The 13,387-nt window shown below is 45.0% G+C and overlaps 1 protein-coding gene across 6 annotated transcripts in view; it reads right to left on the bottom strand.

The window, feature by feature from the left end:
• TRIM66 (tripartite motif containing 66) overlaps window positions 1–13,387 on the bottom strand; it is a 66,975-nt gene that overhangs the window by 30,308 nt on the left and 23,280 nt on the right. For 2 of the 6 annotated variants that reach the window (XM_064365198.1, XM_021675132.2), the window contains 8 exons: window positions 9,936–10,011; window positions 8,095–8,181; window positions 7,160–7,263; window positions 5,133–5,280; window positions 3,832–3,964; window positions 3,385–3,501; window positions 1,869–1,983; window positions 1,159–1,305 (listed from right to left, as the gene is read on the bottom strand). In XM_064365198.1, coding sequence (XP_064221268.1) covers window positions 1,159–1,305; window positions 1,869–1,983; window positions 3,385–3,501; window positions 3,832–3,964; window positions 5,133–5,280; window positions 7,160–7,168 — 669 coding nt within the window. In that variant the 5' untranslated portion in view covers window positions 7,169–7,263; window positions 8,095–8,181; window positions 9,936–10,011. The remainder of the gene's footprint in view (window positions 1–1,158; window positions 1,306–1,868; window positions 1,984–3,384; window positions 3,502–3,831; window positions 3,965–5,132; window positions 5,281–7,159; window positions 7,264–8,094; window positions 8,182–9,935; window positions 10,012–13,387) is intronic. The other 4 variants (XM_021675134.2, XM_021675133.2, XM_021675130.2 and 1 more) reach the window with 4 other exon arrangements.

Below are 13,387 nucleotides of genomic sequence, written 5' to 3'. Positions count from 1 at the left end.
TAAGGCCACCAGTTCATTCTAGATCCTTCCTCCTGCTTTTTCAGTATACTTACCCCACCACACACCCCTCCTCTCTATCTTCACAGCCTCTTCTCCCATATACATGTGTGCAGATGTTTTCCAATCTTAAAAAAAAAGTTTCCCCCAACTCTGCCATCTTCTCAGGCTATGTTTTTATTTTTCTTCCTTTTGCTTCCATCTCTACTTCCTCACCACCCATCCTCAGTCTCCTGATTCTAGCTTTTGACCCTTCTGCTTTGCTGGAGCTTCTTTCAGACGATAGCCTCATTCCCAGATCTGAAGGCTGCTCTTCACTATTCATCTTCTTTCACCCATGCAGCATTGACATATGGGCTACTTAAAACTGGAAACTGTTCATTTCTGTGTATCACACTTTGTTTTGCTTCCGACCTCTGACCATTACTTCTCACTCTCCTCCACTCATCTTCTTCCTCTGTCTACACTGAAAATGACGGTATTCCCTGGGTTCCTGACTTTCTCTCTTCTTGCTCCACACATTCTTCCAAGGTGATACCACTGATTTCCTGGTGACTCCTACATCTCCTTCTCCAAACAAACTTTTCCTCTGACTTCCACACCCATATATTAAAACAGCTTTTTAATGGTAGGTAGCTTAGAGTTGGTTTTGGATGCTCTATAGGCACCTTAGATTCAAAGTATCCAAATATAAACTCCATCAACTTCTCTCAAAATTCTTGCTCACTCTTCTGGGTGCTGCCATCCTCTCAAGTCTAACACTTCAAACTTATCTCCAACTCCTTTTCTCTTAGCTCCCCATGTAAGCCCCAGTAACTTTCTACGAGATGCCCAGCACATTGCTCATGTCCAGGATAATGTCTGAATCACTGACCTACAACAAAGAACTACAGACTTTCCCAACTGAGCTACCTTCAGGAGGGCAGGACAATTTCAGCACCTGCGTTCTCTTTGCACTGTGGCATCTGGTTAAAGATACTGTTTACTTACTAACCCAAAAGCAGTGATTGAATTTGAAGGATGGATGGAGCTGCTATCTTATTCCTCCTTCCATCCTAAAAAGAAAAGGCACTTCCAAGGACTGCCTCATTGCCCTTATGACAAAGGTGGTGCTCTGATAAGCTTCAAGGACAGGCTGAGGAGTTGGGAGATTCCTCTTACCAGCTCTTTGCTGAAAAGAAAAGGAACACTGGTTTTGCTGCAGACAGCCCAGTTGATGAAATTCTGCACATGCTCAAACTGACGGTTGAGAACCATGATGCTCTGTAACTGCTGTTCCAGCTTCTGCTTTCTCTCATTAGTAATGCCCTGGGTACAAAGAGAAGACAGAGTCCTTGATCCTGTTATTGGACTGTAGTCTACCTGCTTGGGAAGTCTGGTGGCCTGTGTGTGTCACTGATGGAATCAGATGAGACGATAGCCCTGAGATGACAGTAGGGCAGAGTGCTGCCATGGGCTGCTGGCTGATGGAAAAGGAGAGGGAGAGATGGTGGGAGATTGTATGGTGCAAATATAGAATGAGTAATAAATGAATGAGGAAATGAATAAATGTCTATATCTCTTGTGCATAAATCGGTGAAGAAGGTGGTTTGTTTCGTGACTTTCTCTTCTAAGACTATAGACTATAATAACCCTGTGTAGTTAAGGATGAAAGACTGCCTAAGAGACATAGCATCGAAAATCAGTTTGAACTGATTTTCCAGCCCTTCATGAGCCACCCTCCCAAAATTAGACTGACATCTTAAAATACAGGGCAGCAGACAGCTATGGAAGCTGCACATCTGAATTATAGCCTAGGCTTCCCTGGGTCCCAGGACTAGTTTGATATGTGCATGGTTTCTGAACCATCTGGTCTATCTGTCTATACATACCTCCAATTCTTCTATAAGCCCATTGGCCTGTTTGTTCAGCTCATTCATCAGAACCATCTTGGCCATTTTGATCTGGTTTTCCACCTTCCTGTGCTGATGCTTCACTTCAAAAATCCTGTAAACTCAATAGGACAAACCATGGTAAGCTTTCCTCATGGCCTATAAGGACCAAGAGACAGTAAACAAAAGAACCAACCTGGAGGCTGCCTATTGAGATCAGGGCCCAGCAGACACCAAATATACATATATATACACATATATATATACACACACACATATATATACATATATATACATGTATATATATTATACACACACACACACACACACACATATATATATGGAGAGAGAGAGAGAGAGAGAGAGAGAGAATCTTCCTCCACCATCCCACCTTTTGTACGACCCAGCCCACTTGATCTAAGTGAGCCAATGGCCCAAAGTTCAGCTTGGTTTTCTCTAGGTAAACCTCAAGTCTACACCCAGATCAACCAGTAGCCCACCAGTTGACACAGCGCTAGAGGTAGGACCAAAAGAGAAAGTATGGGAATGATTTATTGTAACTTGTTGTCTTTAAATGGAGGATGCTCCAATAAATGTCACCATGAGGTAAAAAGAGACAGAGAGTAGACTAGTGGTTTTGAGGGCCAGGGGGGTGTTGGGGGAATGGAGAATGACAAATAACATTTATGCGGCTTCTTCTGAGGGAGATGAAAATGTTCTTAAAGTAGACGGTAATTATGTACAGTTGCACAATTCTGTGAACATACTAAAGGCCAATGAATTATACATTTTAAAAGAATAATTTTATGACATGTAGATTATATCTCAATGAAGCTATTTTTATAAACTTAAAAAGCATGGGCTTTGAAGTCACCACAGACCTAACATCCAAACCCAGCACAGTCACTGGCCAGTTGTGTGATCTCAGACAAGTTACCTAACCTCTGTGAACCTCAGTCTCATCAGTAAAATGGAGATAATCCCTGACAGAAAGAATGGCAAGAACTGAACAAAATAATGCATACATGATACCCAAGCCAGTGCCTGCCACATAACGAGCTCTCAGCATCTACCACTTCCTCTTCCTATGTAAAATGCCAATGATTTCATGTCATTTGCAGATTTATAGAGAACACATAGGGAAAGGGGTAATAAAGCACAGATTGCCCCTGGTTTGTTCCACCCTCATCATAAGCAGCCCTCTCTTCCCAAGTGTCTGCTTGGTACTCTTGTTCTCAAGCACTGACTTCCGGCTAGTTCATAAGGTGTATGCTTTGGCCCAGCTCACTCCGATCATCCTGACCTAGCTTGGCCTCAGTCACCAAGTGATGACTTGATGACAACTCCCTGGCCCTGAGACCTCTAAGGCCAAGACATATGCCTTTAGGACATATGTCCACATCTGCTTAACCATATGTGCTCTTCACAGGCACTGCATATGATGGCCTGGTGTTGGAACCCCGGGTGTGCAGGAACACAGCATTTCCAGCACTGGCAAGGCACTAGCCTGTACTACCTGTCCTCAATTTGCTTTGCAGATGTCTGTAGACTGGATTTCTTATGTGCCACCTGTGTAGTCACACTTTCCAGAAGCATCCTCTGGTTTTGCAAAACTTCTTCAACATGTCTGCACCTAAGGGATGAGGCAGAGAAAAAGCCGAGAAGGGCTGAGTCCTACTTTGAATGTGCCAGCCAAGCAGGAAATCTCCACAGGGCACTGTCTCAGCCAGACCTATGGAAGCTGTGATGACTTCTAGGGAAAGTCTAAGGCACCACAGGCTCTTGGCCCAGTAGGCCTTTTCCAGAGAAGTCCCACAATAGGAGCAGAGAAAAACTTCAGCCCAGGGGCTGCAGGTTGGCTTGGGCAGAGAAAAGATTTTGATGGATGAGGAGCCCCAGAGCTCTCACAAGTAAGAAGTCCAGAGCCCTCCCCAGCCCATTTCAGGCAGTCTGTCAGCCCCACCTGTGTTCTTTGTGTTCCACTATTAGGCAGCTATGGCATGTGAGCATATCACATGTTTCGCAGAATAGCTTGAGCACTTCCTGTGTGTGTAGAGGACAGTACAAGATGAAGTCTCCAGAACCACCATTCACTCCTGCCAGAGAAGATGGAGAAAGTGGGCTTCTCTTGCTCAGGTAGACAGACCGCCCAGTTAAGCTTTGCTGCACAGCCCTCAGCCTTCAGAGGACACTGCAGAGACACAAAACTTGGGGGAAGGTGGTACAAACAGATGCCTCTCCAGGGGCACAAGGAGAATTTTGGGCTTAGCTTGGCTGGATTTGCCCAGTTGTCCAGAAGTAGCACACCATCAAGGCCTAGCATCCCATTACCTGCCAGAGGCTAAAGAAGGCACTTGCTACTACTCCATATAGATCTCCTGCAGAATAATGAATCCTTCACAATTAACCTCAACCTGTTCATTAATCAGGATTTTGTTTTTAATGGAGCTGAAACCAGCCTTGCCAGGCTCCAGGCTAGATCACATGGATCATGAACTCTGGTTCCTGTGGATTTGACAGATGTAGAACCCCTCCCACAATTCAAGGGCCTTGAGAAAAGACTTTCAAGAAGATTGTTATTAAAAACAGATGGTGGCCAGGTGCAGTGGCTCATGCCTGTAATCCTAGCACTGTAAGCCAGGGTAGGTGGATCACCTGAGGTCAGGGGTTCAATACCAGCCTGGGCAACATGGAGAAACCCCATCGCTACTAAAAATACAAAAATTACCCAGGCATTGTGGCTTATGCCTGTAATCCCAGCTACTCAGAAGGCTGAGGCAGGAGAATCGCTTGAACCCAGGAGGCAGAGGTTGCAGTCAGCTGAGATCGCGCCATTTCACCCCTGCTTGGGTGACAGAGTGAGACTCCATCTCAAAAAATATAAAAATAAAAATAAAATAGATGGTGCTGGATAGACAAATGGACAAGTCCTGATCCAGACTAAGTTAACTAAGTAACTAAATTAGAAGTGTGGCATGATTGCTCTAGAGGTGAAAGGTAGGGAGCTCAGCTAGCTTCCACAATAATTCGACATTTTCCTCCCTGTACCATTTTATCCACACTCATCCACCCCTGCCCCCAACAAGAAGGGACTAGAGTGAGTCACTCCGACTCTGAAGAAGACTTCCTTTGGGAAAGGCTCTTAGACTGTCCCTTCTTTCTTTTCCAGCAGGGAAACAAGATCAGAGAGTTATTCTCCAGGGATCCTAAGGTTCAGCCCTGCTTTAGAGCATGGAAGTGGGTGGAGAGAGGTGAGATTGGTACCTGGAGATCCTTTTTGGGCCCGAGGAAAGAACGGGCCCCCGGGGACAGGGCTGTGTTGGTGTTCCTCCGTGCAAGAGCTACACAGCCAGCGATTGCAGTAGGTGCAGAGGATATGTGCTGTCCTCTTCTCCTTGCACTCGGAGCAGTTCTGGAAGCAGAGAGTTCTGGAGTTACTGGCAATATCCTCATTTAGGTCTGCCTACACAAATGGCAAATGCTCTAAAGACTGGGGTCCTGCAGGCCTATTCCTCTACTATTTTGGAGTGTAGTCTATTCTGGAGAGCTGTCTGGGAGTAATATGTCAGGGCTTGTGAAAGGAAGCATCCTTTGTGAGCAAAAGAACAGTGGCTATGTTAGGTATGGTGGCTCATACCTATAATCCCAGTACTTTGGGAGGCCAAGGCAGGAGGATTGCTTGAGCCCAGGAGTTTGAGACCAGCCTGGGCAATGTAGTGAGACCCTATCTCCACAAAAAATACAAAAATTAGCTGGGAGGGATGACACATGCCTGTGGCCCCAGCTACTGGGGAGACTGAGGTGGGAAGATCACTTGAGCTTAGGAGGGCAAGGCTTCAGTAAGCTGAGATCATACCACTACACTCCAGCCTGGGCAACAGTGGAAGACCCTGTCTCAAAAAAGGAGGAGGAAGAAGGAGAGGAAAAAGAAGAAGGAAGAGGAGAAGAGAGGAGGAGGGGGAGGAGGGGAAGGAAGAGAAGGAGGAGAAGGAGCAGCAGCAGCAGCAGCTGTCTCAGGGGCTGTTCACACAAGTCCTGTATGAAGCTAAGGATACCCAGATGCGTAAGCCAAGGAACTGACCTCACGCTATCTATAGCACACAGGATGGTACGCATTAACTGAGTAATGCTGTAATAAAAGGGATGCAACGCATGCTAAGGAAACCAAGGTAGGCTTCCAGGAACTCAGTCTAGGAGTAGCCAGGAAAGTTTTTACAAAGAGGAAATATTTGAGTTGGATACTGAATGACAAGTAGGTTCACCAGGCAGACAAGGGAGGAAAATGTTATAACAGAGGGAAAGCACAGGCAAAGGCAGGAAATTCAGTGTGCTTCAGAGAGGAGAAAGCCCACACATGGGAATACACAACAAGATGGTCAAATGCAGCCAAGAAAGGGCAAGTACAGACCAGCATTCAGAGTTGTGCTCCCACACTTGGGGTCTGCCTGATCTGAGAGTACCTAGGCCTCTCCTAGTCCAAATGTTCATTCATTTAGTAAGCAAATATCTTGCCAAAGCTGATATAAAACATCAAGGAAAGGGGAGATTTGGAAAAGTTGGCCTATCTGTGCCTGAATCACACAGGCCACCAAACTAATATGAATTCTGAAAGTTTTACTAACTAAACTATGAATTCCTTGAAGGTAGAGTACATGGGTCTATCTCCCTAACACCCAGCACAGGGCCTGGCACATGTGAGACATTCAACACAAATCAGACACAGGAACAAGTAAGTAAATTGGTGAATTAATACAAAGTGGTGGCAAGGATACCCTAGTGGAAAGAGAAACAGAAGGGCTGCCAGCCAGTAAGTGATAAAAAATTTAAGAAATTCAGGAAAAAGTGATAGTGTTTAAATATAGGCAAGATTAATAAACCCATTTAATCCAGGCTGGGGAGACTGAGGTGGGAACATGAATTTCAACTCAGGAAGATAAAAAATAAAACAAAAGCCCAGTACTGGTATTTTTCAGTAAGAGCTATAAGAGAGAGAAGAATAACTATAGATACAGTAAGCAATTCTTAACATACCTTAACTCACATTCACCTGCTGCTAAAAGGATTGACAACAGAAAAAAAAAAAAAAGTAATTTTCACTTAATAGAAAACCCACTCTTTGTTTTCCCCAACTCACACATTTTTATTTTCTTCTAGATGGATGGATGGATGATTAGGAAAATTGATGGAGAAGTAACAAATCAGATAGAGTGATGAGTGGATAGACAGACTTATGGACAGGGGCCTCAGATTTTTGAAAAAGATCAGCTGCTTCTTTCCTTGTCCTGACTTACTCTGGCCATCTTGGGTTGCTCAGTAGGAACACACCGCAGAAAAAAATGTTCAGTTACATCCCTGGTGAGATGTACTCATTTACACCCAGGACAGGAGATGAGCTCTGTGTGGGAAAGAAAGTTAGCAGAGTCAGGGCAACATGGCTGATTATACCCAAGGCCTGGACATGAGGCTTTCTAATACACAACACCAAGATATGTGGAAATACCCATGTGTGCCAAAATGAACTACATTTGATGCTATAGCCTGCATTTACTATGTGGGTATCCTGAACATGACCATCCCATTGGGGCCTTCCCTACAGACCATCTGGGCTCCTCACATCCTTGTCTTTACCTGGTCCTACCTTCCTCCCCTCCCCATAAGCCATGCTACAAGAGCAACCCTGCTTTGGTTCTGACAATCAGGTGCCTTCCTGCTGCTCCCATTCCTCATTCCACAACCCTGAGAGCGCAGTTTCCGTTACTAGCCAAGATCCAGAGAGTCAGTTTAGCCCAGGGCAAAGCTCCAGTCATTAAGGTTACCATGTAGCAGAGTGATTGGAAGATCTTGAGCTACAGCCTCCAGAAGGCTTTAGTCAGAGAAAGGCAAGGCCTCCCTGCCTGCTCATCTAGGAGGTATTTTTCTCTTAGTACAGTGTATACCAGTCAGTCTGTCCCTGAGGCTCAGAGGTCTTTTGGAGGGCTCTCTCTCCCTAGTCCATGTTGGGTATATATATATATACACATATATTACCTATGAACAGCTTGACCTACTCTTTCTCCCCAGAGAAATACATCTGTTTCTAACACATTCTTCAGCATAGTGGGCTTCTGGACTAGAAAAGCAGGAAAAGACTCCCACCCTGGAGACTATAGTTATTCTGCTGGCCCACCCCAAGAGCAGTCAACCTACTGGGAACAAGAAAATGAGCCTCTGGAGTAGGGCAAGGTACCTGGGTCCAGGGATGAGGGTGATCTGGAAAGGGGTTGGCTATGGCAGTGAATGCAGCAGTACCACTACAATCTTCTCTGTCTCATCTCTTCAAAATAGGAAAGAATGATATGATGTCAGTTGCTCCAGAGTTACAGTCAGACAAATAAAAGTCCAAAGACCAGGCTTACCGGCCTGGGCAAGACACTTAATCTCACTTAATTGCTCTGTGCCCCAGTTTCTTCATATGTAAAATAGAAAGGGAAAATAAGAGTTGCTATGAAGATTAAATTAGATAAAACTTCAGAAATCACATGGTCCTCCACGACTTTGGATTCAAAAGATTCCTCATATTTTATTCATAGTAAGGCAATAAATTCAATTATCAACTCTATCTGGTGATGAAAGTTAGAATGGTAGATTCAAAAAATGGCTACGAATTCTTCCCCTCCCTCATCCATACCCTTGCAATCCTACCATCAAAAGTAAGACTCTTCATTAGCTTCAAGTCAATGATGAGTTTTTTACTTTTTTAAAAAAGGTAGGACCCTTCACCCTTTGAATCTAAGCTTACCTCATGACTTTGACCAATAAAATGCAGCAAAAGTGACAAGTTCTCCAAGCCTAGACCTCAAGTGGCCTTATATAATTCTGCTCTTGTTTTTAGAACTCTAAGACTGCCATGTGAAAAATCTAACCTGGTGTTGAGATTGCTGGAAGATGAGAGATCATGCAGAGAGAGATCTCAGTTGTCTCAGGCATCTGAGGCCATCATAGACCAGCTAGCCCCAACTAACCCACTAGCTGAACACAGACACAAGAGTGAACACAGACATAATTAGCTAAGCCCAGGCCAAACCAGAAGAATCACCCAGAGAATCCCAGCCCAAGCAGCCAAACTGTAGAATCATAAACTACATAAAATTTAGTTGTTTTAACCACCAAGTTTAAGAGTGGCTTGTTATCTAGTAAAAGGTAACTGATACATCCTGGGAAAATCAAAATCCACAAAATCATGAAAAATAATAGTTTAATACTTCCCCACCCCACCAAAAAAAAGAGAAAACCTTTCTGAGTCTTTGCAGAACCATGGGTTTTAATGACAGGACTGCATCTGGAATGTCCTGCATATTCTCCTGCCTGTCAAGAACAATGGCCAGAGGTGGAAAATGATGGTCTCCACAGGTGACATTATCCAGGGAAATAAGGGGACTGTCGCTCCCTTCCACTTGGCTCACCCTGGGGAGACCTCCTCATCTACACCCAGGACAGAAATGCTGCTCTAATTGTTGAAAATGACTTCCACAAGACTTCCCTGGTATCAGATGCCCAAACATCAGTCATCATAACATAGCCTCATAAGCAGAATGAAAAAAGAGAACTGAATAGGTCAGACAAGGTCTCATCGCACATTCTCTGCTCCCTTGACCTTAAAGCCAGAGTCCTCAGCTTGGCATTCAAGGCCCTTTGCAAATTGGCCTTATCTCTCTCTAGTCTCATCTTTAGCTTCACCTGCCATACACCCTGTGTTTTTGCCATGCCCAACATCTCTGCTGTCTCTTGATACACCAAACTTTTGCATGATTCTCTGTCTGTGAGAAATGCTGTTTCCTCTTCTGAAATACTCCTTCTTGCCCCTCTCCTTTTCAGATAAACTCCTATTCATCCTTTCATACCTGTTCAAATGTTCCACCTTTGAGAAGCAGGGTTAATTTCCCCCAGGATGAGTTAATTAGTCCCTCTTCTGGGTTCCTGGAGCGCCCTGAACATCCTTCTAGTACAACAAATATCACATTGCATTTTAACTACCTGTTCATATGTTTGCTTCAAAAATAAACCACAGTTGGTATTAAAGGTTATTACCTGGTTTTTAGCAGATTGGACAATTAGGAAGTAAGTCTTCACTTAACATCACTGACAGGTTCTTGGAAATGGCAACCTTAAGCATGATGACAAACAATGAAACCAATTTTTTTCATCGTTATAACAAAAGGATGTTTACTTAAAGACTTGCTGTACATTGTTTTTCTTAAAATCACAGTTTCTAAGAATCCAGTTGATGATGGTAAATGAGGACTACATTTCTTTTTTTTTTTTTTTAGATGGAGTCTTGCTCTGTCACCCAGGGTAGAGTGCAGTGGCACAATCTCGGCTAGCTGCAAACTCCGCCCCCGGGTTCAAGCAATTCTCCTGCCTCAGCCTCCTGAGTAGCTGGGATTACAGGCACCTGCCACCATGCCCAGATAATTTTTTTATTTTTAGTAGAGACGAGGTTTCGCCATGTTGGCTAATCTGATCTCAAACTCCTGACCTCAACTGATCCACCTGCCTTGGCCTCCCAAAGTGCTAGGATTACAGGCGTGAGCCACCACGCCCAGCTGAAAACTGCATTTCTTTTGGGTTTGTGAGTTCCACGTGTACTCATTGCACTCACAGCACTGAAAGTACTAAAAAGACACCTGGAAGTTTTCTGGAAAAAAAAAAAAGCCAGTGCAGGTTGATAAGGAAAGCAGAGGTGTGGGGCTTGGGAAAAGCTATGACTTAAAAAATATGGGTTCTAGGCCCAGGGCTGGCAGTATCTAACTATGTAACCTTGGGTAACACCCCCTTTCACTCAACCTTACTTTCTACACCATTAAAATGAGGGGAATAGGAATGCAGGGAAGTACAAATCATCCAACCCATTTACTCTGCCTACAGTAACCAGGCTTTTTTTTCTCCTGGAGGCCAGACATGGTAGCTCACGCCTGTAATCCCAACACTTTGGGAGGCCAAGGCGGAAGGATCACCTGAGATCAAGAGTTCGACACCAGCTTGACCAACACAGCAAAACCCCATCTCTACTAAAAATACAAAAATTAGCAAGTGGTGGGGGCGGGCACCTATAATCCCAGCTACTCGGGAGGCTGAGGCAGGAGAATTTCTTGAACCTGGAAGGTAGAGGTTACAGTGAGCTGAGATTGTGCCACTACACTCCAGCCTGGGCGACAGAGTGAGACTGTGTCTCAAAAATACATATGTAAATAAATAATAAATGAAATTTTTTTAAAAAAAAAATATTCTCCTGGGCAAGATGGGATGGAACAGACAGCCAAATGGCACCCTGGCTATCATCCTTGTCAGAAAGTCAGGGAACAAGCTTGTTATTGAAAGGAAGCCTGAATTTGAGAGATTAGCCCTCTAAGAGGGGTTGTGCAGCAAAGAGCAGAGATGGAGAATCATCGCAGTGGTGCAGGCACTGTCCCAGGGAGGCTGAGGGCCCCAGGGTGGACCCAAATGACATGCACTCTCTTTGTGTCACAGCACCTTTGTCCAGAAATTCTTCTCTTCCCTCAGAAGGTCCCTAAACCCATCAAGCTGTGTCAACCTTGACTTTTTATTTTTTTAGGAGATTCTCCATCTTTCAATGAGGATGCCAAAACAAAGTTTTACTTTAGACAATTGGAATACATCAACTTTTAGAGCTGTGTAAAATCAAACATCTACTTAACAATATTTAATATTAATTTAGTTATAAACAATATTTAAATCACATTGCACATAAAATATTATTTAGATATCATGATTTTTTTCTATTGTATTCAGTTAATAATTATTATTCATGCAACAGTCCCACTCTTGTATTTCACATACAAGAACATCAATTCTGAGAAGTATAGAGACAGGACCCCAAGTCCACACGATTATCCCCATGAGATGTGGGGCTTCTGCTTCCAGAATGAGGAAGTCACAGACACCAGAGATGCTCCTGAGAGCCTTGGAGCCTAGGAGAGCAGCTCTGAAAGCTGAGGACATTCAGTCCATCTGTCGCAAGTGCAAATACTTCTGGTCCTTAAGAGGCATGAGACAAATTTACATCTGTATACCACCACTCTCTGAACCAGGCACTTTACATGTGCAAAAAATTCCCCAGGCGAGGAAGGCACTGTTGCTCACGCCTGTAATCTCAGCACTTTGAGAGGCTGAGATGGGGGGAGCGGATCACGAGATCAGGAGTTTGAGACCAGCCTGACGAACATGGTGAAACCCTGTCTCTACTAAAGATACAAAAATTAGCCAGGCATGGTGGCACGAGCCTGTAATCCCAGCTACACAGGAGGCTGAGGCAGGAGAATCGCTTGACCCCAGAAGGCAGAGGTTGCAGTGAACCGAGATCGTGCCATTGTACTCCAGCCTGGGCGACAGAGTGAGACTCCGTCTAAAAAAATAAAAAGAAAAAGAATCCCCAGGTGAATACAATGTACAACCAAGTTTGAGACCCAGCGCCTTTCAGAGAGCACTCCCTTCTCCCTGTGGCTGAGCCTGATAGCTGTCTCCTGTATCATGCAGCTGAGAAAGGCAGGCTAGCCCAGTTTTAAAAAGAAACTCTAAGAAGTTAACAACTGAATTCAGCTGTGATGTAGTTCCCCTCTGGCAGAGAAAAGGGCAGATTTCCAACAGACAGGTAGTGACCTGATACCCCTGTGCCCTGGCTGTTAGCACTGAGTTGGAAGCCAGACTCCCAGCTCAACTGCAGAACCCATAAGCAGGCCTAGAGTGCAGCCTGAGGTTTAGCACTACAAGGACCGCTGCTAGGACCTAGAACATGCGCTGAGCGTAGGACTTAGTGAGGCAGCAAGGAAGTGGGGTCCACACTGGGTAGTCTACCTTTCAGACATGAACAGCAGGGCCAAGGCAACGTGGACACCGGGAGGTAGGGGACGAGAGAAATCCCAAAGAGGCCTCAGAAAGCTGGTATCAGGTTAGTTTAGCCCACCAAGTGAGGACACATACAACGCATAAGCCTGACGCCAATGCTAAGCAACCCCCTGAGGGTTGGGAAGCCCTTCATTCTACAGCTCTTGTCCAGGGCTCCAGGTAGCTTGGAGCTGGGGTCCAAGCTCTGACTCCGACAGAGCAATCATATCCTCTGGAGGAGCCTGATGTTCCTCTGCTAGTTCCAACCTGCAGATCCAAAGCTGGACAGAACTTCACTGTTCATCCAGCCAATACCCACCACGCAGATGATGACATGGAGGCCCTGACACAGAGAGGGGCTTAGCTAAATCCACATGGCCCTGGTATAACATAGGTGATACCCTGAACCACTAAGCAGTCCTTGATTACCCCTGTAGCCACAGGGAAAATGCTCTACCTCCCTACGCCTCTGTCAGACACTAAGCAATGAGAAAAACCACTCTAGTTGTATCCTCTGGCAGGCTGCACATCCTCACTGACAGTTCTGCCCTCCCACCCCCGGGGCAGCCCCATTCTACTGAGCACCAGCCAAGGCCCACACAGCCCCCGAAGGCTTCCTCCAATCCACCACTGAGAGC

The sequence above is a fragment of the Aotus nancymaae genome, unplaced genomic scaffold, assembly GCF_030222135.1.
Source record: "Aotus nancymaae isolate 86718 unplaced genomic scaffold, 86718_ANA_hifiasm-v0.15.2.pri h1tg000059l, whole genome shotgun sequence".
In the NCBI taxonomy this organism is placed as follows: domain Eukaryota; kingdom Metazoa; phylum Chordata; class Mammalia; order Primates; family Aotidae; genus Aotus; species Aotus nancymaae.
The sequence above is the reverse complement of the archived record's forward strand: the minus strand, read 5'-3'. Positions and strand labels throughout refer to the sequence as shown.